This window comes from Pongo abelii, chromosome 5 (genome assembly GCF_028885655.2).
Source record: "Pongo abelii isolate AG06213 chromosome 5, NHGRI_mPonAbe1-v2.0_pri, whole genome shotgun sequence".
Taxonomy (NCBI): Eukaryota; Metazoa; Chordata; class Mammalia; order Primates; family Hominidae; genus Pongo; species Pongo abelii.
In genome coordinates this window covers 26532596-26556170 of record NC_071990.2, presented here as the reverse complement: position 1 = coordinate 26556170, position 23575 = coordinate 26532596, and the positions used below count along the sequence as shown (strand labels likewise).

The window sequence follows — 23575 nt, the reverse complement described above, 5'->3', positions numbered from 1 at the left end:
GGAGGGTCTCAATGGGAAATAATGGCAGACTCACATTTGATAATCCAAGGAAGATTTCATTCAGGAGCTATTTACACAAGTGTGGTCATGAAGAAAAGAAAACTAAACGGGCTAGTGCAGTATCCCAGGGTCAGTAATGTGGGGCTATTCCCATTCACCCCAATTACCAGAGGGAGAAGGAGAGGGATCTGTTCCGGAGACATAAAAGAGAAGATTGATGCATTGAGGACTTTCTTGAGTTGACTTGTGACCTTCAGCAAGGCAATGCAGCCAGCCTGAGGGTATCTTGCAGGAAGGAAGCCAGGGAATAAGCACCCAGACCTCTCCCTTTTCTCTTCTTCCTACCATTGTCTGCTACAGCTCCCCTTAAACCAAACCCAACCAGAAGCCATGAGGCAAGGGATTGCACTGAGAAAGAAGAAAGCTCTCCTCGGTGTCTAGAACCTGACACCAGGTCTTGGTATCCTCCTGTTGAACATGAGTAATTTCACAGAACACAAAAAATAGTACTTTATCACTGTGACAGATCATGGGAAATACAAGACCACCCCAATCCTGTATGAGTGCAGAGAAAAACATGAACATTGTACAAACCACAACAATAACCAAACATCCCCCATCAGTAATGAGGAATTGCTGCCTCTTCATCATTTACAGCTTTAGTCTCACCCTAGTCTCCTTCCTCCTAGATAAGCTTGATTAAGGCTCCCACTATCAGAATTCATCTCCCCACACCTTCCTGACAGTATCTCATCCAGAGCAGACAGCTAAGTCTATAAACCCTCCCCCAAATCCCCTAACACAAGCCCAAATTGTATAATAAGTCTGCTCTAAAACCTTCTTACTGAGACCCCGCCACAGCTCATGATGTGTGTTCTTCCTCAAAGCAACAAGTAAGAAACATGCCTCATTATACTACAAAAATGTTTCTGGGAGTCACTGATTGGAAAACACTGGCAGCAGATACAGTCACTATTCCACCTCCCAGGACCCATGGTAGTGTGCACTTGGAGACACAACAGAAGCCGTCTGTTACACAACTAAACCAAAATGACTGTGTACCAGTCACTGAACTGATGATTTCTAATGTTTCCTATCCGTCGTCCTTCATTTCCCTTATATCTCTGGTTGTCAGCGGGAGGGAGTTGTTTACTTCATTCAGCATGTAGGGTATAGCAGGAATTCTTTCTAAAGAAAGAATGTGTCTTTCTTAAGGGTTGCAGAGAAGCTAAGTTGGAAGGCAGTGCAGACAATTACTAGTGAGCAGCCAGGAGTGTCTGCAGTGCTTTTGCAAGAGGGACTCTGCATCTGCTCTAGATCCTACAGAGAAATGTTCTCAGAACAAAACCTGGAGGCTCACCTGCAACCTTCAGCTCCACCAGGGCTTTTTCATAGAAGTCACCATCTTGGAAATAACACAAGTACTTTCCACTGTCAGAGGCTGTGACGTTGTGTATTCGGAGAGCAGCCTTCCCTGCAGTGATGCCATCCCGTAGAATCGAAGTTCTCCCTCGATATGGTGCACTCTGCCTGTCTTCCACTTCCTTTCCATCTGCATACACGTTCACCACCTGCCTTAGGCTGGAACTCACCCACCTCAGCTCCATGGTCTCTGCACTCATGGTCGGGAACAGGTGACAGGGCAGATCAGCGTCTTCACCCACCATGGCCAGGATGGGCCCAGAGGGTCCAAGCACAGAAAACTGAGCTGTCAGCACAAGGGGGAAGCTCCATCAGAGGGTGTTGGAGTTGGGGTCACGAGAGGAAGGGTGCTTCTCAGACAGGGAGGGCGAGATACAGAGAACCTAGAGAGGAACACAATCCTAACAGAAGGACCATTTGTCTCTTTGTGACAGGTAATCCTTCAGGTTGGGATGGACTTCCAGGTATGGGAATGAGTTAAAGGTTCTAAGAGGGCATTTAGGTAATTGTCTGCTTAATTAGGTAATTGAGATAATTGTCTGCTTCAGAAACATAAATGTGGAATCGTGGAATCATTCCCTACCTGAGCAAGGAGTGAGCAGCTGGACCAAGAAGACGGAGACATGAAAGTTGAGCAGAAGGCAGGCCAGGGAACTTGCCATTTTCATCTCTCCTGCATATCAAGAGACACCAGAAGGTGTAGGACAGACACTATGGCCTGGAAGAAGCTTTAGGATTCTGCATGGAAATGTCCACTTCCCCAGGGCTAACTCAAGTATGGTGACCAAAGAAGATCTTACCTCTGCCAAAAATGTCTGTCCTTGAGTGTCTTTACCTTTGAGTTCCAGTACGAAAAACCATCTGTAAAAATAATATCTGTTATCTGATCAGGAAATCTCGGACTCTACTGCATTCAAATATTAAAATATTCAGAATCCTATCACTTCCCCACACTTCCCTTGCCAGGTCCAAGCTTCCATTATCCCCCTCTGATTCATGAAGGACCCTCTTCACTGGATTCCCTGGTTCCACCCTTGTTCAGCTCTGTGGGTGTCCAACACTGTGGACTCCTCAAGCGTCAAACTCTTGGCCATTACCACGGTCAACTTACGGCCTGGTGGCTCCTGGTGGAACCCAGGCAGACTGCCTGGCGGAGGCTCTGAAGTCAGTCAGGGGCTGAACCCACCACGTTTAATCACAAAGATATTGATTAGGAGAGCTTTGAATAAGACCAGGCCTTACTCATCTTTTCTTTCTTCCCTTCATAAAGTCTTTCAACAAATATTTACTGAGCACCCACAATGGGTGAGGCCTACTATATTAGTGTTAAGGACATAAAGATGGTAAGCAATAGGTAAAGGCTCTAAGATTCGCAAGCTGTGTGATCTCGTTCATGGGACAAAACCATTGGAACTTTATTGATTCATACAATATCATGAAGTGTGAAATTTAAAATGTGCACAATTGGGTCCAGCAATTCCACTTTCTGATGTCTAGTCTAGCAAAGTACTTGCATGAGTGCAGAGAGAAGCCTCTGTGAGAATGACACTGCAGCACTATTTTTAAAGTATAAAAGTGGTTACCAACTGAACCAACCACCCAACAGGAGACTGCTTAGAGGAACGATGGCTCATCCCTCAGAGGGAATTCAATGCAGCAGGTAAAAAGAGTTGATTTATTGTCATGAACCTAGATAATAGTGATACACTAAGCAGTCAAAAAGCACGTTGCAGAACTATACTAATGATTCAATTGAAAAACAAAAACAAAGCTATACATTTCTGAGTATTTATAGATGTAAATGCCTGAAAAAGTCTAAAAAGATGCATGCTAAACTGAAGATCAGAGGTTAAGTGAGCAAAAGAACACTTTGGCCTTTTGCTCCCTTTACTTTTAAAACACTGAAATGCTTTAAATTTAAAATTTTTCATGTATTACTTAACAGTAGTTATTATGAGTGATAATACTGACTGGAACATATAAGCTGCTCAGTAAATACTAACTCCTCAATAGTTTCTTCCAAAGCAAAGGAGCATGAGGCCTGCAGCCACAACACTCACTGCTGTAGCTACCTGAGTCAGGGAATGGCCTCTGAGAACAAGGTCTGCAGAGGGAGGTGGGGAGGGATGAAGAGGAAGCACCGGAACAGAGGTCTGTGCAGCCGGCCATCCTCCACCCTTGCCTGGATCTTGCACCGACCCAGACTAAATATTGCATTTCACATCTTCTGTTCCTCAAAACTGCTCTTTATGTTGGTATAGAAGGGGTATCATTTTTATTATTATTGGTTTCAAAGTTAACAATTTCTCTGCTCTGCTTAGAGTGAGACATATGTTTTCATTCTTTTTGAAGGATGTTTATATTTTTCTTCCTGATTATAGTCAATATTGCAAATGAAGAAAAGCATAAAGGAATAAAAGTTTAGTGGCTCATGCCTGTAATCTTCGCAATTTGGATTGTCAAGGTGGGAGGATTCCTTGAGCCCAGGGGTTTAAACCAGCCTGGGCAACATCATGAGACCCCCATTTCTACAAATTAGTCAATCAATAAAATTAAAACTCTGTAGTAGTAATCATATACTTTGGTAGTAGAAATATAATATTTCTCGAAGCATTTTGGTCATATATACAGCAAGCATCTTTAAAAAGTTACATGCTCTACCAAGGAAATGCTATTAAAAAAAAAAGAAGTTGTATGCTTTACCCAAAAGTTCCACTTATAGGAATTATTGTTGAAGCAAAAAAAAAAAAAAAAGTCAGAAATTAAGACAAAAATTTATGTCTGAGGCTGTTAAATATAATAAAGTCTATACAGTAGCCAAATGTAGATAATTGAAATAGCCAAAATTAGTACAGTATTACAAAATAATTATATATTCACACAATGAAATAGATTGTGTTCATTGAAACACATATATTGGGTTATGAGGAAATGATTAATGGAAGAAAAAATAGATACTGTACCTAAAACATACAAAACAAGGTTTAATGTATGGATCTAATGCTGTTACAATGAGAAATAATTGCCCTTCGTTAAAAACATGATTCCTAAAAGCTGCATGGAAATCTCTTTTATGATAGTACCACACACTGTTTGTCTACCCCCTGCCTGTTGTATGTGTATGCTGCTTCAGATTTTTCTATATTATAAGTATTTCTGTAATGAACAAATTTACATATGAATCTATAAGCACATCTCTTTCTAGAATCTCTTAGAATAGATGGCTCGTGTTGGCCAAAACAGATTTTAGAGACTTTTTTGCCCTTTTCTGACCACGATAAGTTCTTAAGAACATGCAGTTAGAATATTTCTTCATTTATATCGTCTCCCTTTCCTTCCACCAAATCCCAACATCTGCAGGTCTTTATTCTTTGCACTACTTGCCTCTTCCCCATGTGCCTACATGTGTGCATGGGTGCCCATGTGCACACATGTGCACACACACACACACAGAGGCACTGCACCCCTTTCCCTGGGCAAGTACTCTCCCTGCATACCCACTCGCCACTCTCAGCGATTCAGCTCTTGCCCTCCCAGGCATTGTAGCCCAGGCTCTAATCAACATTCCCCACTTACTTCTTAGTATTCCCCTCTGAAAATCACAGCCCACTGAAGAAAGGTGGTTAATAGTTCTTCATTCTTTCTATTATGGTTGAGTCTCTCATTCCGAAGAAAGGAAAAAGAAAGCAGAGGCTATCTGGTTATTGTGAGGAATAACAATCTCTCTTTGGAAGAATTAGTTTTTTGATTGGCTCAGAGGTGATGTTTCTCATCAGTTGCTGGGAAGAAACCACTGAGGAGGGTTGAAATGAAAAGTGAAAGTACATTGAATTGTACACGTTGCAGAAAAATTCCAGCCCTACCTCCCTTAGTGTTTGTGTTTCTGTGTTTATCTATTTGAATCATTCTTGCATGTCCATGTATATAAGTATTTCTACATATTTACTTAAGTCTTTTATCATAATAGAAATATCAGCAGAACAAAATGAGAAAAGATTATAATGTGGTGAAGAGAGAAAGATGTGCACTAATTAAAATGCTACTGTGGCAGTTTGCTAACATTTGCTTGCATGAATATGGGTACCTGAAGGAGGAGATTTTACTACAGCATCAAATAAATGCATACATGGAAAGAAAGCCAGACACAATGCACATTTTTAAGCACCTCCAGCATCCAGACTTAGGATCTGTTATCAAATAATATAATGTTTCTGGTTTCCAGAGGCAGTGCTGATTGACATTTTTTACCTTTTTCAGGAAACTTTTAGTGCAGGTGTTTCTGAGCATCTTCATTCGCCCTCAGCTCCTGGTTTGTGCTATATTGCATTTTCCTGTGTACTTATTTCTCGTGCTGCCAGTGGAGTACATATTATCTGAAGCTGGACTCTAGATAGACCGCGAATGCCATCTCTGTAAGAGGTCTGTGGGACAAACTGGTTCTTCCTGTGGCCTAGGACCTCAGAACACACTTTTTGGATTTGCAAGTCAGTGATCAAAACTCCTAAGATTAAGATGTGACTGGGGCTGATGAAATTTGATTATATTTTAACAGTTTGAATTTAGGCTGTGTAGTATCTGGTTGAGATGGCTGGTCCCTTCTGCATCATGCAGTCTCCCTTTCTTCTTGGTGATAAAGCCTAATTTTCTTGGGTACTGCAATAGGCTCTGCTATCTCATAGATACCAGAGAGCAAGGGACTAAGTTGGAATCAATAGTTTGTATGTAAAGTTGTGGGCTTGTGCTTCTCCCAGAGATCCTTCAGAATGGAGGCCAAGATAGCTGGGAGTGTGAGTGTACACTCTCCGTACTTCCCTCTTCCTCTTGCCTTGGATGTAGACTTTTGAACTAGAGGTGCGGCAGCCCTCCTAGAACCATGAGGCAACCCTGAGGTTGAAAGCCACATGCAGAGACAGCAGAGAATGAAGTCAGAAGCAGGCTGGGGCATGAATGATATCTCTGAGCTGCCAGGTCAGCCCTGGACTACTGCCATCTAAATTCATTTTACATGAAAACAAACAACAACATCAAGAAAAAACAAGAAAACCCTTGTTTTGTTTAAGCCAATGGTATTTCTGGTCTCTGTTACCAACAGAATCCCACAATTTTTCCCTCCCCCTTTTCCTTCCCAACAGTTTATCGTAACACTTCTAAAACATAAAGCAAAGGTGAAAGAATTTTTGGTGAATACCAATATGCCTACCATGTAGATTATAGTGATATACTTAATATTTTACGAAACTTTCGTACTTTATTATAATCCATACCACTGTTCATTCCCTATTTATCCGTCATACTTATTTATTTAAATGTTCATTTGCTCATTTTTCTTTCTTTCTTTTTTTTTTTTTTTTGGTGAGACGGAGATTTTACTCCTGTTGCCCAGGCTGGAGTGCAATGGTGTGATCTCGGCTCAATGCATCCTCCGGCTCCGAAGGTTCAAGTGATTCTCCTGCCTCAGCCTCCTGAGTAGCTGGGATTACAGGCATGTGCCACCACGCCCGGCTAATTTTGTATTTTTAGTAGAGACTGGGTTTCACCGTGTTGCCCAGGCTGATCTCAAACTCCTGACCTCAGGTCATACGCCCGCTTCGACCTCCCAAAGTGCTGGGATTACAGGCGTGAGCCACTGCGCCCGGCCCATTTGCTCATTTTTAAATTCACAGTCTATCAGAAGCTGCGCTGCTTGAAATTATATCAGTAAGAATGATCACCCCACCCTTGCCTGAAGGATCCAAGTCATTTTGACACAGCAGCTGAGGTGCTAAGCTTCAGATTAGGAGTTTCTGGGACCAATACTTTGTATCGTTGAACTTTGTGGTTTCCAAAGTATGAGGCCCTGCGTCCATTTCTCATGCAGTCCTTTATACTGAACTCTGAGAAAGAAGTCTTGGGAAAGAAATGGATGTGAAATGGGGCAGAAATGAATTCAGTGATTCAACAAATTTTTATTGAGAACCTACCATGTAGTAGGTCTCAGCCACTGAAGTTCAAAACTAGTGAGGAGAGGTTGCATAACAGAGTGGATAAGAGCACTAATTCTGAAGCCAGGTGGCCTGTGTGACCTTTGGCCAGTTCCCTAACTTCTCTGTGCCCCAGATTCCCTACCTGTAAAATAATGACAGTAATAGTACTTGACTTTTAAGAGTTGTTGCTGTGAGCATAGAATGAGACAACACATGCAGTTTGCTTACAACAGTGTATGATAAAAAAGTAAGTCACAAGAATGTACGCTAAATGAAAAGTGCACTCAGCCCTCCTTGAAGACCTAGGCACTTGATGTTATCTTCTCTTTGTCTTTTATAAGATCTAGTGCAGTGTCCTGCATGCAGTAGGTGTGGCAAAATGCCCAGAGATTTGTCTCCTTTATTGAGTTAGTCTCATCAAGAAATGTCCATTTCTCATGGTTATCTCACCTCTTGCTGCCATTAGGACCTCCCATGAACACAAATTTTCTTTATGCTACATCTAGATATCTGTCAGCATGTCCCAGGCACACTGGCTTACTATCTACTGTCTCTAGGCTTTTTTTTTTTTTTTTTTTTCTATCTTCATCTGTTGTCATGCACAACTCATTAGCCCTGGAACCCAAAGCTGGTTAACTAATTACTCAATGTTTCTGTTTCTTCGTCTGTAGGGTGGAAATGAGACCTGGTCCATAAGTTATTTAAGGAAGAGTTAGCACAGCACCTGCATGTATTAACCCTAAATGAATTTCATTGTCTTCCATTCTGAAAGGCTTAATTCTGATCCCTGCATTGATGACTCCTAAATCCACCTCCCCTGGAGACAACATCAACAGTTGCCTGCTGTGAGTTGGAATTTTAGTGTGAAGGTTAAGGGAAAATATCTGAAAAGTATGACGTGAGAAAATGTGTACACTGAAAATAGCAGTGGGGCAGGTGCCAGGGAAGATGGGAGGTAGGGGGCGTCTTTTACATTGTATTCCATGGGATGATGCCTGCTGGGGTTGCACAATATATCCCGTCCTCATCCGGTGGGCCACATGTTAGGAGATAGGGAGACCAGAAAGGAAGCTACTGTGACACTCTAGGCAAGAAATGATGGCAGCTTGGCGATGAAGGAGAGGGACTTGATTGATTACTCACATTAATACTAGGAAATACTTACATAGAACCTGCTACAATGCTGGTATTGTGCTTAGAGATTTACATGTATTAACAAGATTCACAACAACATTAAGAGGTACCTTATTTCCCACATTTTATAGATGTAAAAGCTGAGGTCCAGGGAGGTTAAATGACTCCCCAAGGTCAGACGAGTAGTTTCTTTCTGAGCTGGGCCTTGAGCCCAGGCTGTCTCGCTCCAGAGTCTGTGATCAAACCACTAAGCTGGACTATTGAAAGGAAGTACAAATAGCAGAGCTTGGCTATCAGTCGGATGTGGTGGGTTAAGAGAGAACAAGAGAAGGCTAAAATGACTCTTAGGTGGTGTCACTCATTCAGATAATGATGGGTAGGCAGGGTTGATGGGAATTTTATTTTGGATACACTCATTGTGAGATGCCTAGTGGGCACTGAGTTCAGGGAATCGTGGGGCTGGAGACAGAAATACAGGTGCCAGTGGGGGTCTGCTTATGGGATAGAGCTCTGAAAATGGATTGGACCATATGAGTATATGTGGCGTGAAATGAGAGCCCAGGACCAAAGCCTAAGGAATTTCAGCATTTCTGGAGCAAGTGGAGCAAGAATTCTGAGAAAGATCTCCCTAGGAGCAGGGAAAGACCAAGAAGAGGGCCCTGGGGATTGATGAGGCAGATGCCACATAGGCAGGAACACCTACTCAGGCAGGTCTATGAAGAACTCAGGGTTGTCCATAAAGAAAGGACAGAAGTGTGTAAAGACAAGCAAGGCCCAGTGTCTCACAGCTACAGTCCCAGCACTATGGGATGCTAAGGCAGGAGGAACACTTGAGCCCAGGAGATCAAGGCCACACTCAGCTATGATCACATCACTGACCTCTAGCCTGGGTGACAGAGCAAGATCCTATCTCTCTAAAAAAAAAAAAAAAAGCATGGCGGTGGGAGGGGAAAATAGAAATGTATAACGGATTTAATGATTGGGAATCCACTAGTAACTGATAAAACAATGTTTATGGTGTGGTACAGCAGTGGCCATCATCATGGCAAACAGTGCCTGATGACCATGCATGTGTTCTCTTTCTGAGACTTTGCTTGCATGGAAGTAGAGACCTAGAGAGAGGCAAGTGTGGTGTATTGCCCTGGGAAAGGGGAAGCAGGGCAGTTACAGTGGGAGAACCTTGAGCTTGTATATGGTATACCCTACAGACTCTGGAGTGGACCCGTTATGATTACTCCTCTTGCAGTTTGCAGCCTGTACTTTCCCTGAGTGTGAGCTGAACCTATGGCTTGCTGCCAACCAATAAAATATGGTAAAGCTGATGGCATGTCCCTTCCATGACTACATTATGTAGTGTAAGATTCTGTCTTGCTAGCTGACCCACTCTAGAGGCTCTGTCTTCCTGGCTGGTTTTGAAGACGAAAGTAGTCATCATCGGAGACCCACATAGCAAGGAGCTGAGGTGGCCTGTAGGAGCTGAGAGCAGCCTCCAGCTTCAGCCTGCAGGGAGTCCTTCAACTGTAAAGAAATGTATTCTGTTAACGACCTGAGTGATCTGAAAAGAGGACTCTCCCACAGTCAAGACTCAAGATGAGGCTACATACAGCCTGGCCAACACCTTGACTTTTGCTTTGTAAAGTTCTGAGCAGAGAAGCCCTCTAAGGTCTGCCTGGACTTCTGACCCACAGAAACTAAAATGATAAATGTGTGCTGTTTTGGACCACTAAGTTTGTGGTAATTTGTTAAGCAGCAATAGATCACTAATGCCTTAAATTGAAACAGGCAGTGGCAACAATCATGAAGATACAGAAGACAGAAAGAATAACTTGTGTTTCCAGCCCCGATCTGTTGCCTGGACTGCACATTAATTATTATTGCTATCATTTTATTTATTTACTTATTTACTTATTTTTTGAGATGGAGTCTCACTCTGTCTCCCAGGCTGGAGGGCAGTGGTGCAATCTCGGTTCACTGTAACCTCCCAGGTTCAAGTGATTCTTCTACCTCAGCCTCCTGAGTAGTTGGGATTACAGGCACATGCCACCGCACCCATCTAATTTTTGTATTTTTGGTAGAGATGGGATTTCGCCATGTTGGCCAGGCTGGTCTTGAACACTTGACCTCAGGTGATCCACCTGCCTCGGCTTCCCAATGTGCTGAGATTACAGGTATGAGCCACTGTACCCGGCATGCACATTTATTATTGACCTGCCTACTCTACATCTCCACGGGGATCTCTAGTAAGCTCCTCAACCCGAACGTATCCAAAACTGACCTTGGATTCTATGCTGGCTCCTCCTCTGGCCTCCAAAATGGACTTCTCCTTCGGTTTCCTCATCTCCGTAAGTAGCATCTGTACCATTTCTTAGGATTAAAACCTTATGGTCACCCTTGATGTCCTCCTTTTTCACACACAGCATTTAGGTTTACCAGCAAAGCCTTTTTACTCTGTCTTGAAAATAAATCCAGCATCAGATCATTTCATGGCTCCTCCCTGGTACAAGTCATCAGCATCTCCCCTCTGGATCACTGCAGTAGCTCCCAGCTGGGTCTTCAGGCTTCCATCCACCACCCCTACACATAGCCCATCTTGGTCTAGCATCTGAAGTAAGTCCAGTTTTTTTTTCTGCCAAGCCTTCCAGTGGCTCCCCTCTCACAGGTAAAGCCCAGGTTAGCATGATGACTTTCAGGGGCATATATGATCTGGCCCTCAACCCCAGAGGTTGAAAGAATCACTCTGTATCGGAGGAACCCACCCCCAATAATTCTTCGTGGGTTCTTTTCTATTTTTCTTAAGTGTCACCTGGTCTGAGAAATAAAGGGAAAGAGTACAAAGAGAGAAATTTTACAGTTAGGTGTCCAGGGAAGACATCACATGTCGGCAGGTTCCGTGATGCCCCATAAGCCACAAAACCAGCAAGTTTTTATTAGTGATTTTCAAAAGGGGAGGGAGCGTACGAATAGGGTGTGGGTCACAGAGATCACATGCTTCACAAGGTAATAAAATATCACAAGGCAAATGGAGGCAGGGCGAGATCACAGGATGGGGCGACATTAAAATTGCTAATGAAGTTTCAGGCACACATTGTCATTGATAACATCTTATCAGGAGACAGGGTTTGAGAGCAGACAACTGGTCTGACCAAAATTTATTAGGCAGGAATTTCCTCTTCCTAATAAGCCTGGGAGCGCAATGGGAGACCGGGGCTTTTTTTATCCCTTATCTACAACTGTAAAAGACAGACATTCCCAAAGCAGCCATTTCAGAGGCCTCCCCTTCGGAACGCATTCTCTTTCTCAGGGATGTTCCTTGCTGAGAAAAAGAATTCAGTGATATTTTTCCTATTTGCTTTTGAAAGAAGAAAAATATGGCTCTGTTCTTCCTGGCCCACAGGCAGCCAGACTTTAAGGTTATCTCCTTTGTTCCCTGAACATCGCTGTTATCCTGTTCTTTTTTCAAGGTGCCCAGATTTCATATTGTTTAAACAATTTGTGCAGTTAACGCAATCATCACAGGGTCCTGAGGCGACATTTATCCTCAGCTTATGAAGATAACGGGATTAAGAGAGTAAAGCAAAGACAGGCATAGGAAATCACAAGAGTATTGATTGGGGAAGTGATAAGTGTCCATGAAATCTTCACAATTTATGTTCAGAGATTGCAGTAAAGACAGGCGTAAGAAATTATAAAAGTATTAATTTGGGGAACTAATAAATGTCCATGAAATCTTCACAGTTTATGTTCTTCTGCCATGGCTTCAGCTGGTCCCTCCATTTTGGGTCCCTGATTTCCTGCAACAACTCTGGATTCTTTCAATAATGTGCCTTTTTGTAACTGCAGTAATACAATTTTGGACTATTTAAATTTTTTTCATTCCTGTTGGATTATTGAATTGTCTCAAACCTAAAATACTACCATTCAAGTCAGAATTTTAGATGCCAGATTGTATTAGTCAGAATTCTCCAGAGAAACAAAACCAATACCATATAGATATAGATATATATGATGAGCAGGCGTTTATTAGGGAAATTGGCTCATGTGATTATGGAAGCTGAGAAATCCCATGACAGCTTGTCTGTAGGCTGGAGACCCTGGGATGCTGGTAGCATGGCTCAGTTTATGTCTGAAAGCCTCAGAACTAGGGAAGCCGATTGTGTAAATCTCAAAGTGAAAGGCCTGAGAACCCAGGGCTTCCTGGTACAAGTCCCAAAGTTCAAAGGCCCGAGAGCCAGCAGTTCTGATGTCCAAGAGCAGCAGAAGAAGAATGTCTCAGGGGAGAGAAGAATTTGTCTTTCCTCTGCCTTTTTGTTGTATTGGGCCCCCAGCCAATAGGAGGGGAGAATTTCCCACTGACTCACATGCCAGTCTCTTCTGGAAACACACTCACAGATACATCCAGAAATAATATACCAGTTGTCTAGGTATTCCGTAATCCAATCAAGTTGACATCTAAAATTAAGCAGCTCATGGATTCACTCCCAGGATCCACTATTCCAAATATGGTCTGGGGACGTCTAGGGAGAACTCTGATATACTCCTAAGGAGTCCCCAATCTTAATACTATTTTCATCATCATCATCATAATATAACATTTGTTGTCTTTGATCCATTCTCTCGGTAGGGTACAGTAAGGTTTTTTGGAGCCTATATAACCTATGATATACCAATAGATTTAATACAAAAGCAGATATGAGAATACAAACATCTTCCATTAAGCCAGACATCAGATTTGAAACAAGTTAACCAGTGTCACACTTCTTGTTTTTTTGTTTGGACACAACAGTTGATTTTTCAGAAAGCATTCTATTTATATTAACCTATATTTGGTTCATTCATTATATTTTAACATGAATTAGTAAATAACATTTTAACATTTTCTGTTTTAATGTCAAATGCCATAAACATTAACAAATATCAACCCAAATAAACAAAAGCTCCTCAAGGCCCTCAGTAGTTATTAAGTGTCTAAAGACATAATCAGACCAGGAAGTTTGAAGCCACTAGTGCCCCCATTGAACTTGAATGCTGATGTAGACCTGGTCCAGTACCGCCTTGCTCAATCAGGACCTCAAACCTCAACCACATCCAAGGACTGAGTACTGACTCCTTGTTTATTGCAGGACACGTGAGCCAAACCACATCCACATGTCCATATTCTTCATTCATCTTTGTCCCAGGTCCAGGCCTGTGGGTGTGTGCTGTGGAAATCCTGGGGTTGGGTGGAAATGAGCCATCATCTGCTGGGACCCCTTAGCTGTTATGGTGGGGCTTAAGCACCCTTACAACCTTGGTCCCTCCCAGCTCTCTGGTTCCACTTCATCTATCTGTGACCTGCATATCTGGTTCACTCTCCCCTCTGGTGGTCCTGTGGATTCCTCTCTCCTCTCACATCCTGGCGACTCCTCTTAGCCTCATTCCAAGTCCACAGCATCTGGTGCCAACTGACATACTGGGCTCAATGTGGTCACTGTGATGTTAAACAGCAGGTTCACTACCAATCAGCTTCTCACACTTTCTTCCTGGCTGGGAGCTATGGAACAACTAGTTCCCTATGCCTGGATTCCATCCCATAGTTACAACCAAAGGAACTACTAAAGCCACACCTAATGAGGAGGTGAACAGGGGCTGAGGTCTGGAGTGGGTGTGAAAGAGGCAGCTGGAAGATGTTTGTGTGACCAGAGGGGAGGAGGGCATGTCTTCCACCAGAGGCATTGTGCAGTGGCTGCTGAGATGGCCAGGGCTTGTTTCCATGGCTGTGAGACTAGGGAACTGATTCTGTGGGCTGCGGTGGGTCCCTGCTCTGTGAAGTGTCCAGCCCTCTTCAGGCACCGTGACCCCACTGGCTCCTGTGATTGCGGAGCAGATTAAGATTTGGCTGTCATAAGACCCGAAGCTGAAGAAGGGCCTCACAGGCACAGAAAAGGCTGAATAGGGAAATGTGTAGATGTGTGATCTGTCCCTCATGTTGTAGAAGGAGACATCTCCAGCTTCATAGTCCAGGAAGACACCCACCTGGCAAAGGGGCTCCTCCAGACAGAGAATCCACTTAGGGGAGGTCAGGGCCCAGTATTTCCTTTTATGCATCTCCAAGGTCCAGAAGCCATTCTGAGGAAGTAGCGGGACCTCCCATTTCCTCTCAACATGGTCTCTACAGATCCCCACAGTCCACTCAATCACATTTTCCACATCTACCTCCAAGTAATGTTTCCCTGAGGCGAAGCTCTCCTGGCCCAGGACACAAAGCTGACTGTCGAATCTCTCTGGGTTGTCCAGCATGCTCTCCCTGGAGGGGTCCAATGTCACACTTTTTTTGTCCTCTGACACAAAGAGATAGGGATGAGCAGTGTCTGGGTCCAGGACAACATTGGCTGCAGAGGAAGACTCAGGAACTCTGTGTGGTTCCTGGTGCCCAGAGAGGTCTCAGAAAGCTGCAGCAGGATCCCCAAGTAGGGGCCATTTCCCTGAATGCCCCCTGATCCCAGGCAGCTCATACCCGAGAATTACTGAAGCTGCACTTTCTTTTTTTTTTGAGACTGAGCTTTGCTCTTGTTGCCAGGCCTGAATGCAATGGTGCGATCTCGGCTCACCGCAACCTCTATCTCCCGGGTTCAAGTGATTCTCCTGCCTCAGCCCCGCAAGGAGCTGGGATTACAGGCATGTGCCACCATGCCTGGCTAATTTTATATTTTTAGTAGAAACAGGGTTTCTCTCCAAGTTGGTCAGGCTGGTCTCGAACGCCCAGCCTCAGTTGATCCTCCCGCCTCTGCCTCCCAAAGTGCTGGGATTACAGGTGTGAGCCACCATCCTGGCCTCTGAAGCTGCACTTCTGTCTCTCCAGAGACAGAGCAGCACCCTCAGGTTGAGAAGAACTGAGGCTTTATGAAATCCAGAGAGTTTAGGAAATGAGCCCAAATTAATCATTCACATTTTTAGCATTCTAAGATCTATTCCCTTTTCTATTCAAGACCTATGATCTCTGGGACTTTCTTTAGTTAGAAACTGTCCAACTTGGCTCAAACCAGCACAGAGGCTTTATGTCCTGCTCCTCCTCTCCCCAGTGGATCAACTAAGGTGAGTCTTTCCCTTCACGCTGTCCTGGAGGATAAAGGGTCTCTTCGTTGGTCCTATGTGTTCCTTTTACCAGATGACAACTGATTTAAATGACTGACAAGGGCACTCCTCAAGGATAACGGAGAAAAATAAATGTCCCCAAAAGAAAACCTGCTGCCTGAGGGGTCTGTAGGCAAAGGTAGGGAGGAACTATTCCCATCCAGTTTTGCTTCAACAACATGGGTCTGATGTCTGCAGGTATGACTTCTGTATACCTACTGGATCAACAAACTCCAAAAGGAAAAAAAGATTCTGTCTAGGGAAAAGGGATTTCAATAGGAAAGGAAAGAAACTGCTAAAAGAACTGGGGAAAGAACATATAGGTAGGTATAGGAAATGTAGGTGCCTACCTAGGTACATTTCCTGTTGGTGCAAGAAATGCTCCAGACTCCGGGCATTCTGCCGGCCTCTCCCATCTACAGTTATTCTTACTTATTCAGTCTACCTTTCTATTGCGTTAAAATGATTTCCTCCATTCCTCAAGTTAATATGTCTGGTTGTGACATTTTGCTATTTGGTCCCAAGTTGACAGTGGCAATTTTGAAATTCACCTAAAGAGGAAGGGTCCGTGTGCCACGGTATCTGGTAAAGCTTGGATTCTGTGGTGCTTATGGGCAGAGGGGCTCAATCATAAGATGGGAAGTGCTCACTGGGAGTGGGCAATTGGGTTCTGTGCTCTCCCACCCACCCAAACCCCCTCCCCTGGCAGGCTATATACACACAAAGTATAAGTGTTCTCTTAGGAGCAGAAAGGCATTTCTGGCCACTTATTTGTATACCATTCTGTCAAGCTGATTGGGAACCTTTATAGCCTCTTGCCAACATGTGCCTTCAACTATGCACAGTCTACATCATCCCTAGTATATAAATTGCTAAGACAGCATTGTCTTCTTTCAAATTGATCCAGAATCAAAGAGCAAAAACCACTGAAGCATAAATCTTGGGGAGGCTACTATATATGGAAACCTCTGGTAATCATGTATTAAATTATTCCAAAAGAGAAAGGATCCTGGGATGTAAACCATAGGGTGGATTGAGAGAGCTGCTGGGATTCCCTGACAAAAGAGACATGATGCATCATTGCTGGGACACTGTTGATGAACTGACCCCAGTTCCCTGCTATCCCCACCTAGCCCTGGGACCCTTGCTCATCTCCTCTAAGGAGTACTGTTAACTGGCTAGCGGGAGAGAGCTGAGATCTGAGGGAGCATCAGAGGCACTCACCAGCATGTAAGAATGTTCTTCTCCATCCTGCAAGGGACAGACAGTTGAATGTCATGAGATGCTGCTAAATGAGCAGAACACAAATTGTACATGGAGTAGTTCAGGAAAGGCTAAACTTATGCAATTCTTCAGAAGTTGCTCTGAAAAACAGAAACGAAATCATGTCTTCAACAGAAGAACTAAAAGAAGTCAGGTTTATAGTAAACAAAACAGGAACGGTCCTTTCTATGAACAGCAACATCTCCCTTCCCTCATGCCTAGGGCACTGTCAGAAACCAGAAATGATATATGATCAGGTGGCTGGGTAGTACCAGTACATTGTTACACTTGCTTTTGCTCAACCATTTAGTACTTTATGTAGCCAGGTGAATGAGTGCAATGCAGGCAAAATGAAAGAACAAAAGCTCTGAGAGATTCATTCCAAGGACATGAGAGTTCCAAGTCCTTGCTGCTGCTGCTGCTGTGCATTTCCTGTCTCTTCCGCATGCTGGTACCTGGCAGAGTTGTGTTCTTTCTATAATGGTGAACTGTCCTCCTACTCTTTTACTTTTTTTTTTTTTTTTTTAATTAGACACAGGGTCTCACTTTATTGCCCAGGTTGGTCTCGAACTCCTGGGCTCAAGTAATCCGCCTGCCTCAGCCTCCCACAGTGTTGGGATTCAAGCCGTGAGCCACCATACCTGGCCTCTTTTACCTTTTATTTGAATTTCTTTCTCTTTTTCCACATGTTCTTTCTCCAGTTCCTTTAGTGCAGTTTCTTTCCTTTCCTGTTCAAACCCCTTTTGCCCTGACAGAATCTTTTTTTTCCTTTTGGAGATTGTTGATCCAGTAGATGCATACGGCAATGGATATCATCAGAATAATCATGATAACAGGCAGGATCACCCCACACGGAGACCTGCTGGGCATAAAGGATTCTGAAAAGGCAGCCAGAAATGTCCACTTAGTTTGAAACAGAACATCCAGGTGAGAGTGCCCCTAGCAGCACATCTCAAGAGCTCCTCAGCCATCTGCTCTGTCAGTTTCTCCCTCAGAAAACTTGGATGGAGAAAGTGATGCTGGCTCAGCCCTGGCTGACACCTCAGTAGCTTCCAGGGCCAAGGCCCAGAGGTAGCAAAGCAGAAACATCTGGAGTCACTGTGGGAAGGACCAGGGTGCATAAAGCTAACCTGTCATGCTGAGTCAGTGCAGCCACCACCCTGCCTCAAGCCACCATTACTCACATCTGGAATACTGCAGTGCCCTCTTTCTTATTCTGCCCTTACCATCGGTAGTCCATTCTCAGCAGACCAGCCCAAGTGAGATCACGTTAATTCTTAGCTCAAATCCTTCCAATGCTTTCCAAGTCACTCGCTCTAAAAACCAGTCTTTTTGTGGCTTGTGATGCCATGTATGTGTTTTCATTGCCTCTGTGAATTCATCTCCTCTCACTTCCTGCACTCACTCCATTTCAGCCACAGCAGCATCACCTCCTGAGGGTCCTGGAAACTGCCAGAAATGTTCCTTCCCCTGGCCCTTTGCATATGCTCTTCCTGTAGCTGGGTTGCTCAGTCCTTAAGCATCTGATGGTTCCTTGCCATCAGACAGGATGACTCAATTCCCATCTTTACAGTGAAGTCTTCCCTGACCATTCTGTTAATAATTGCAATGTCTCATACCCCGTCTCTCTTTATTCCCTCCATGCTTGTTTCCTACAGATGTTCAAACCATCTGATAGAGTATATTGTCACTTATTTAATCACTTTTTGAGGGAGGAGATCTTGATTTATTTTGTTCAATGATTTACCCTTGGTTTCTAGAATAGTGTCTTGAATATACAATATGCTTCTTGAGCATTTGTTGAATGAATTATGAGTGTATATCAATAAGGATTTTCCCCAGCTCTGTCCCTTGGAAAATCCCCTGGGCAGGAAGGAATGGCTGCAGCATACAAGAACACCAAGTGTAGAGAGTCACCTCTCCACACCACTCTCCCTCCATGTGTCACGGTTGTTTTCAATGTTTAAAAATTGCTGCATCATAAGGATCTTGCAGGAAAAAAAAAATAATGACTAGGTTCGCCCTCAGAGAAGAGGCTCCTACTACCAAGTTTTGGGACTCTTTGATTCTCCTTTTGTGGAAAGGGGTTAGAGAAGCTTCATATCAGCTGCAGCCTCCAGGTCCTCAGGGCCCAGGACCATTCATTCCACCCACACTACTGCTCCCATCCCCGCTCTGGGCTCCATCTGTGTGCTGAGGATCCTCCATGCACTCAATGAGTCTCAGAGAGCAGAGAACTAACCTGGAATAAAAATGACACTTTCTTTCTTCTGGCCGAGCAGGGTGTCATTGATAGAGCAGGACACGTTCCTCACGGACTTGTCTCTGATGATCACAGCTGTGGTGATCATGAAGCGGCCGTCTGCATCAGGGGTGGAGACCTCCTTCATGGCAGACACGACCTCACCGTAGGGGTCCCTCCACACTGTGAGGGGCTTTGGGTACCACCCTCCAGATATGCACTCCAGCCGGATGCCCCCATCCTCGTTGTCTCTCATTTCAATGAGGGGCTCAGAGTCCAGTCCTGGGGAGAGATACCAGGGCGCAGCCAAAAGGCAGTGGTGTCTCAGTGCCTATTGCATCTCTTCTGTGAAGAGAGAAAGTAAAGGAAAAAAAGAGGGAAGTAGGAAGCAAGAAATAGGAAGGAAGAAGAAAAGGATGAGGGTAAGGAAGAAAGAACTTTGATGTTGGAGAATACCAGCAGATCAATGGGCCACACAAACTGTGAGCTCTCTAAGAGGAAAGGATCCAATTGCACCCTTTTCTTTGTGGTCCACCTACAGGCCCCATCACAGCACCAAGCATCTATGTGTCTGCTATAAATGCTGTTCATTTTATCCTGCCAGATTAATTTTCTCACTTAAGGTGGGTTTGTCAACTCCAACTTCAAACAGGCAGGTTTTGGATTTCACTTTCTGGTCCCAGGACAACTTCTCAGTAGACCTCAGCTTCCAGAAGCTCTTGAATAAAAAGAAGAACAAAAATCTGCCAGGCAGGCAGAATACTAAGCAACCATTTGACCTAAAGGTATTGACTTTTCTGTCTAGTTTAGGGCTTCACGTAACCACAGCTCTCTCCCACCCACAGGAGGTGATGGTTTTTAGGAGCCTCAACATGGTAGCCTGCAAAACCAACTCTAATCCTAATTCATACTGTTTACCTCCCAGAGGATCCGTCTTTTAGGCAATGTCTCTTTTGTTTTTTAGAGACAGGGTTTTAGCTCTGTTGTCCAGGCTGGAGTGCAGTGGCAAAATCATAGCTCACTGTGCCCTGTAGTCCCGGGCTCAAGAGATCTTCCTGCTTTAGCCTCCCAACTAGCTAGGATTACAGGCATGTTCCACCATGCTTGGCTAACATTTTATTTTATTGTAGAGACAAAGTGTTGCCCAGGTGGGGCGATTTTCTTATAGTGCTTTGAGAACATCAATTTATTAGAAAGATCTGGATGCTCTTGGGATTAAGATAACCATATCATTTTTTCAATATCAGAGATCATCACCAAAAATCCTAAGAATCTAGACTTACCCTAACTACAATCCATGTTTAGTGAATCTTCAATAAAAGTGAATACCAGGTATGAAAGAGCTGCATGGTCCTAGGAGACCCTTAAGCCATGTGTGAACACCCAAACTTCTTCTGAGTAATTCCTTTGTAAAGTCTCCAAGTTATGGCAAAGACAGGAAATTAAGCCAATAACTTAAGTCTATTGCTATGGCTCAATTTAATTATTATTATTATTTTTTGACACAGTCTCACTCTATCACCTGGGCTGGAGTGCAGTGGCATGACTGTGGTTCAGCACAGCCTGAACTTCCTGGGTTCAGGTGATCCTCCCACCTCAGCCTCCCAAGTAGCTAAGACTACAGGCATGTGCCACCATGCCTGGCTAATTTTTTTACATATTTTTTAAAGAGATGGGGTTTTGCCATGTTGCCCAGGCTCACTTTAATTTTTATCAAGAGATAAAACTACTTGTACATTTAAAGGCTCAGTGGAATAAGAATTAAAATAACTCAGCAAATTGGGAAACAAAGTTCTTCAAAACATTCCATGAGGTTCAATACAGGCAAGCATGACAAAATAGATTTAAGGGCAAAATCAGCCGGCCAACCAACTTAACAAAGAGAATACAATAAACAAACAAACAAAAAGTCCTAAGCAGCCCAATTCAGAGTGGGAAAGGCCGGGCCAGTGTCAGTTTTACAGAGAGGGAGGAGCAGATTCCTGCCATGCAGAAACCATAACTGGTCAACCCTGCAGTGCTGCTACAAACACAGCCTTGACACAAGATCAAGAAACTCTCCTTCCACGATATTCTGTTTGAATCAGATGCAAGGTTGCCATTGTGAGTAGCAAAGATGGGGTCTCCTACTTGTTATGATTTGAGGCCCCCTGGGAAGGACCCAATTCCCTAGTCCTCACCTCCTCTGGTCTGATGGAGTGAAATGCCACCAGATTATCCTGCACCTGAAAGGTTTTTTCAGTCCTCAAATATATCTTTTAAAGCACAATAAACTAACCCCAAGACTGAGGTAATCACTTAATGTCATTTTAGCAAACTCCTAGAAATTCCAGTTTAAATATATTTCTATGTTGAAACCTTGTCTATTTCCTGCCAGCTAAATTCTTACACTTCCTCTGTGGAGTCAGCAGGAACATAATTTTGCCTCTGGGCTAGGCGCAGTGGCTCACGCCTGTAATCGCAGCACTTTGGGAGGTCGAGATGGGCAGATCACATGAGGTTAGGAGTTTGATACCAGCCTGGTTAACATTGCAAAACCCTGTCTCTATTAAAAATACAAAATATGCCAGGCGTGGTGGTGCATGCCTATAATCCCACCACTCAGGAGGCTGAGGCAGGGAGAATTGCTTCAACTTGGGAGGTGAAGACTGCAGTGAGCTGAGATCGTGCCACTGCACTCCAGCCTGGGCAGCAGAGCGAGACTACGTTTCAAAAAGAAAAAAAATTGCTTCTGTATTAAGTCTTGGTTTAATAAAACCCTCTATTTACATATAAGTCACTCTCTTTGCAATCAGCATTTCAGGAAAGAAGTCAGGATTAATATTTATCAAGAAATAAGATTTCAAATATCGTAGTTCTCTGGGCAGTCACTGTTTATTCCAGCTGTCCGAAGACAATTACTGATGATGTCTCCTCTCACCCTCAGAAGTGCACAGTTCAATGCTAAGTCAGGCATAAGACTTCTCTTCCGAGATTCACCATTTTCCCTTGCTTAGCCTCAGCTGAGTTCTGCATGTGCTTCTCAAGAAGTCAAGCCCATGGCTTAGCAGGGCAAACTCACTCATGGTGGCCCTTGTGCGGGAGGAAAGATTTTTCCCTGGAATCTTCTTTTCATAGGGAGAGTGTCCCTGTGGAAAGGGGATCCAGGAAAGAGGACTGTGCTGGTCTGCAATGGGCTGGAATTTAGAAGAGAAACTTTCCCCAAAGTCACACTGTGCCAAAGCAGCAAAGCAAAGTGAAGCGATGCACCTGCCACCACGAGGTGCAGGATGGCCTCATCGTAGGACCTGCCTTCTTGGAAGTAACAGTAGTAGATGCCATTATCCTGGGCTGTGACATTGTGTATGACCAGGGCCATGCTGCCCCTGCTGATGTCTTTGCTCACAAAGGTGGTTCTCCCTCAGTACTCCTCCATCTGCTCCTCTGTTCTCTCCCACCATTATACACACACACTGTGGGGGAGAACTGAGACTGGAACCACCGTGCCTCCATGTCCTCAGCATTTTCCTCGGGTGACAGATGGCAGCGTAACATAGTGTTTTCTTCCACCATGGCCAGGATGGGATCAGTGGGCCCCACAACAGTGACCTGGGCTGTTCAACAAAGGGGCAGAATCAGACAAAGACACCAGCCATCACATCTCTAAGGCAGGAAAGGAAGCAGATATTCCAGGGACAAACATATTCTTTCCATGGTCATAGGGTCTCCTTGCGCTGAGAATTCTGGGGACGAGTAGCTGTGGCTAGTCGACAGCACGCCTGGGAGCAGTAACTATGAAATCTGCTTCTGTTTCATGAAGGAAACCCTGGGAAGCCTGCCCTGAGCACCCTCTGTCCACCCCGTGCCTCATGAGGAGAATTTCCTCCATTCCCCCATCTAGCGCTGTGCCTGAGAGTAGTGTAAACTTGAGCTGTGCAATAGGGCACCTACCCACTAGCTAGTTCCAACTGAAATGAACTGTAAGTGTAAAATAGACACAGGACTATGAAGATATAAAATTTCAAAATGCTGACTAAGCATTTAAATATTCATATTTGGTTGTTTGGGGTGAAACAAAATATAGTACACACATTTATTTCATGTTTCTTTCTACTTTCTTAAATAAAAAGTAAAATTTAATTTTTTTTGAAAATTTGCAATTGCACATGCTCTTGGCCTTTGTGCCTCACTGTTTCTTTTGGACAGTGTTGGTATAAATTCAGTGAACATGTTCAGAATGAAAGGGTAAGTCAACAACTCCACAGTTCTTCTTTCTTTCCCTTTGCAGACTACAGGGTTGATGTTCCTTTCTGATAGGTGACAGCAGCAAGTGGCACACATCCCTACCTGAGACCAGTGCACACAGGCTGAGGAAGAGGAGGAAGAGGAGTGAGGCTGGCCGGGAGAAGTGCAGGGCAGCAGCTGATTCCATGAGCACTCAGGGCAGGCAGGGACAGGAGGC

General features: G+C 44.0%; 2 protein-coding genes across 11 annotated transcripts in view; both read right to left on the bottom strand.

The window, feature by feature from the left end:
- Positions 1–17682, bottom strand: part of BTN3A3 (butyrophilin subfamily 3 member A3) — a 25421-nt gene extending 7739 nt beyond the window's left edge. For 2 of the 10 annotated variants that reach the window (XM_063724648.1, XM_063724646.1), the window contains exons 1-5: positions 17548–17682; positions 16854–16993; positions 2223–2283; positions 2006–2095; positions 1361–1708 (exon numbers count right to left, since the gene is read on the bottom strand). In XM_063724648.1, coding sequence (XP_063580718.1) covers positions 1361–1708; positions 2006–2090 — 433 coding nt within the window. In that variant the 5' untranslated portion in view covers positions 2091–2095; positions 2223–2283; positions 16854–16993; positions 17548–17682. 10 annotated transcript variants of the gene reach the window in all.
- On the bottom strand, positions 11414–23575 carry LOC103890830 (putative butyrophilin subfamily 2 member A3). Its single transcript, XM_063725145.1, is given in 10 exon segments — positions 11414–14189; positions 14192–14887; positions 16854–16880; positions 17382–17388; positions 17534–17656; positions 17658–17770; positions 19135–19416; positions 22384–22566; positions 22569–22727; positions 23461–23575. Coding segments are annotated over 10 exon segments (1839 nt in total). The 5' UTR covers positions 23546–23575; the 3' UTR covers positions 11414–14025.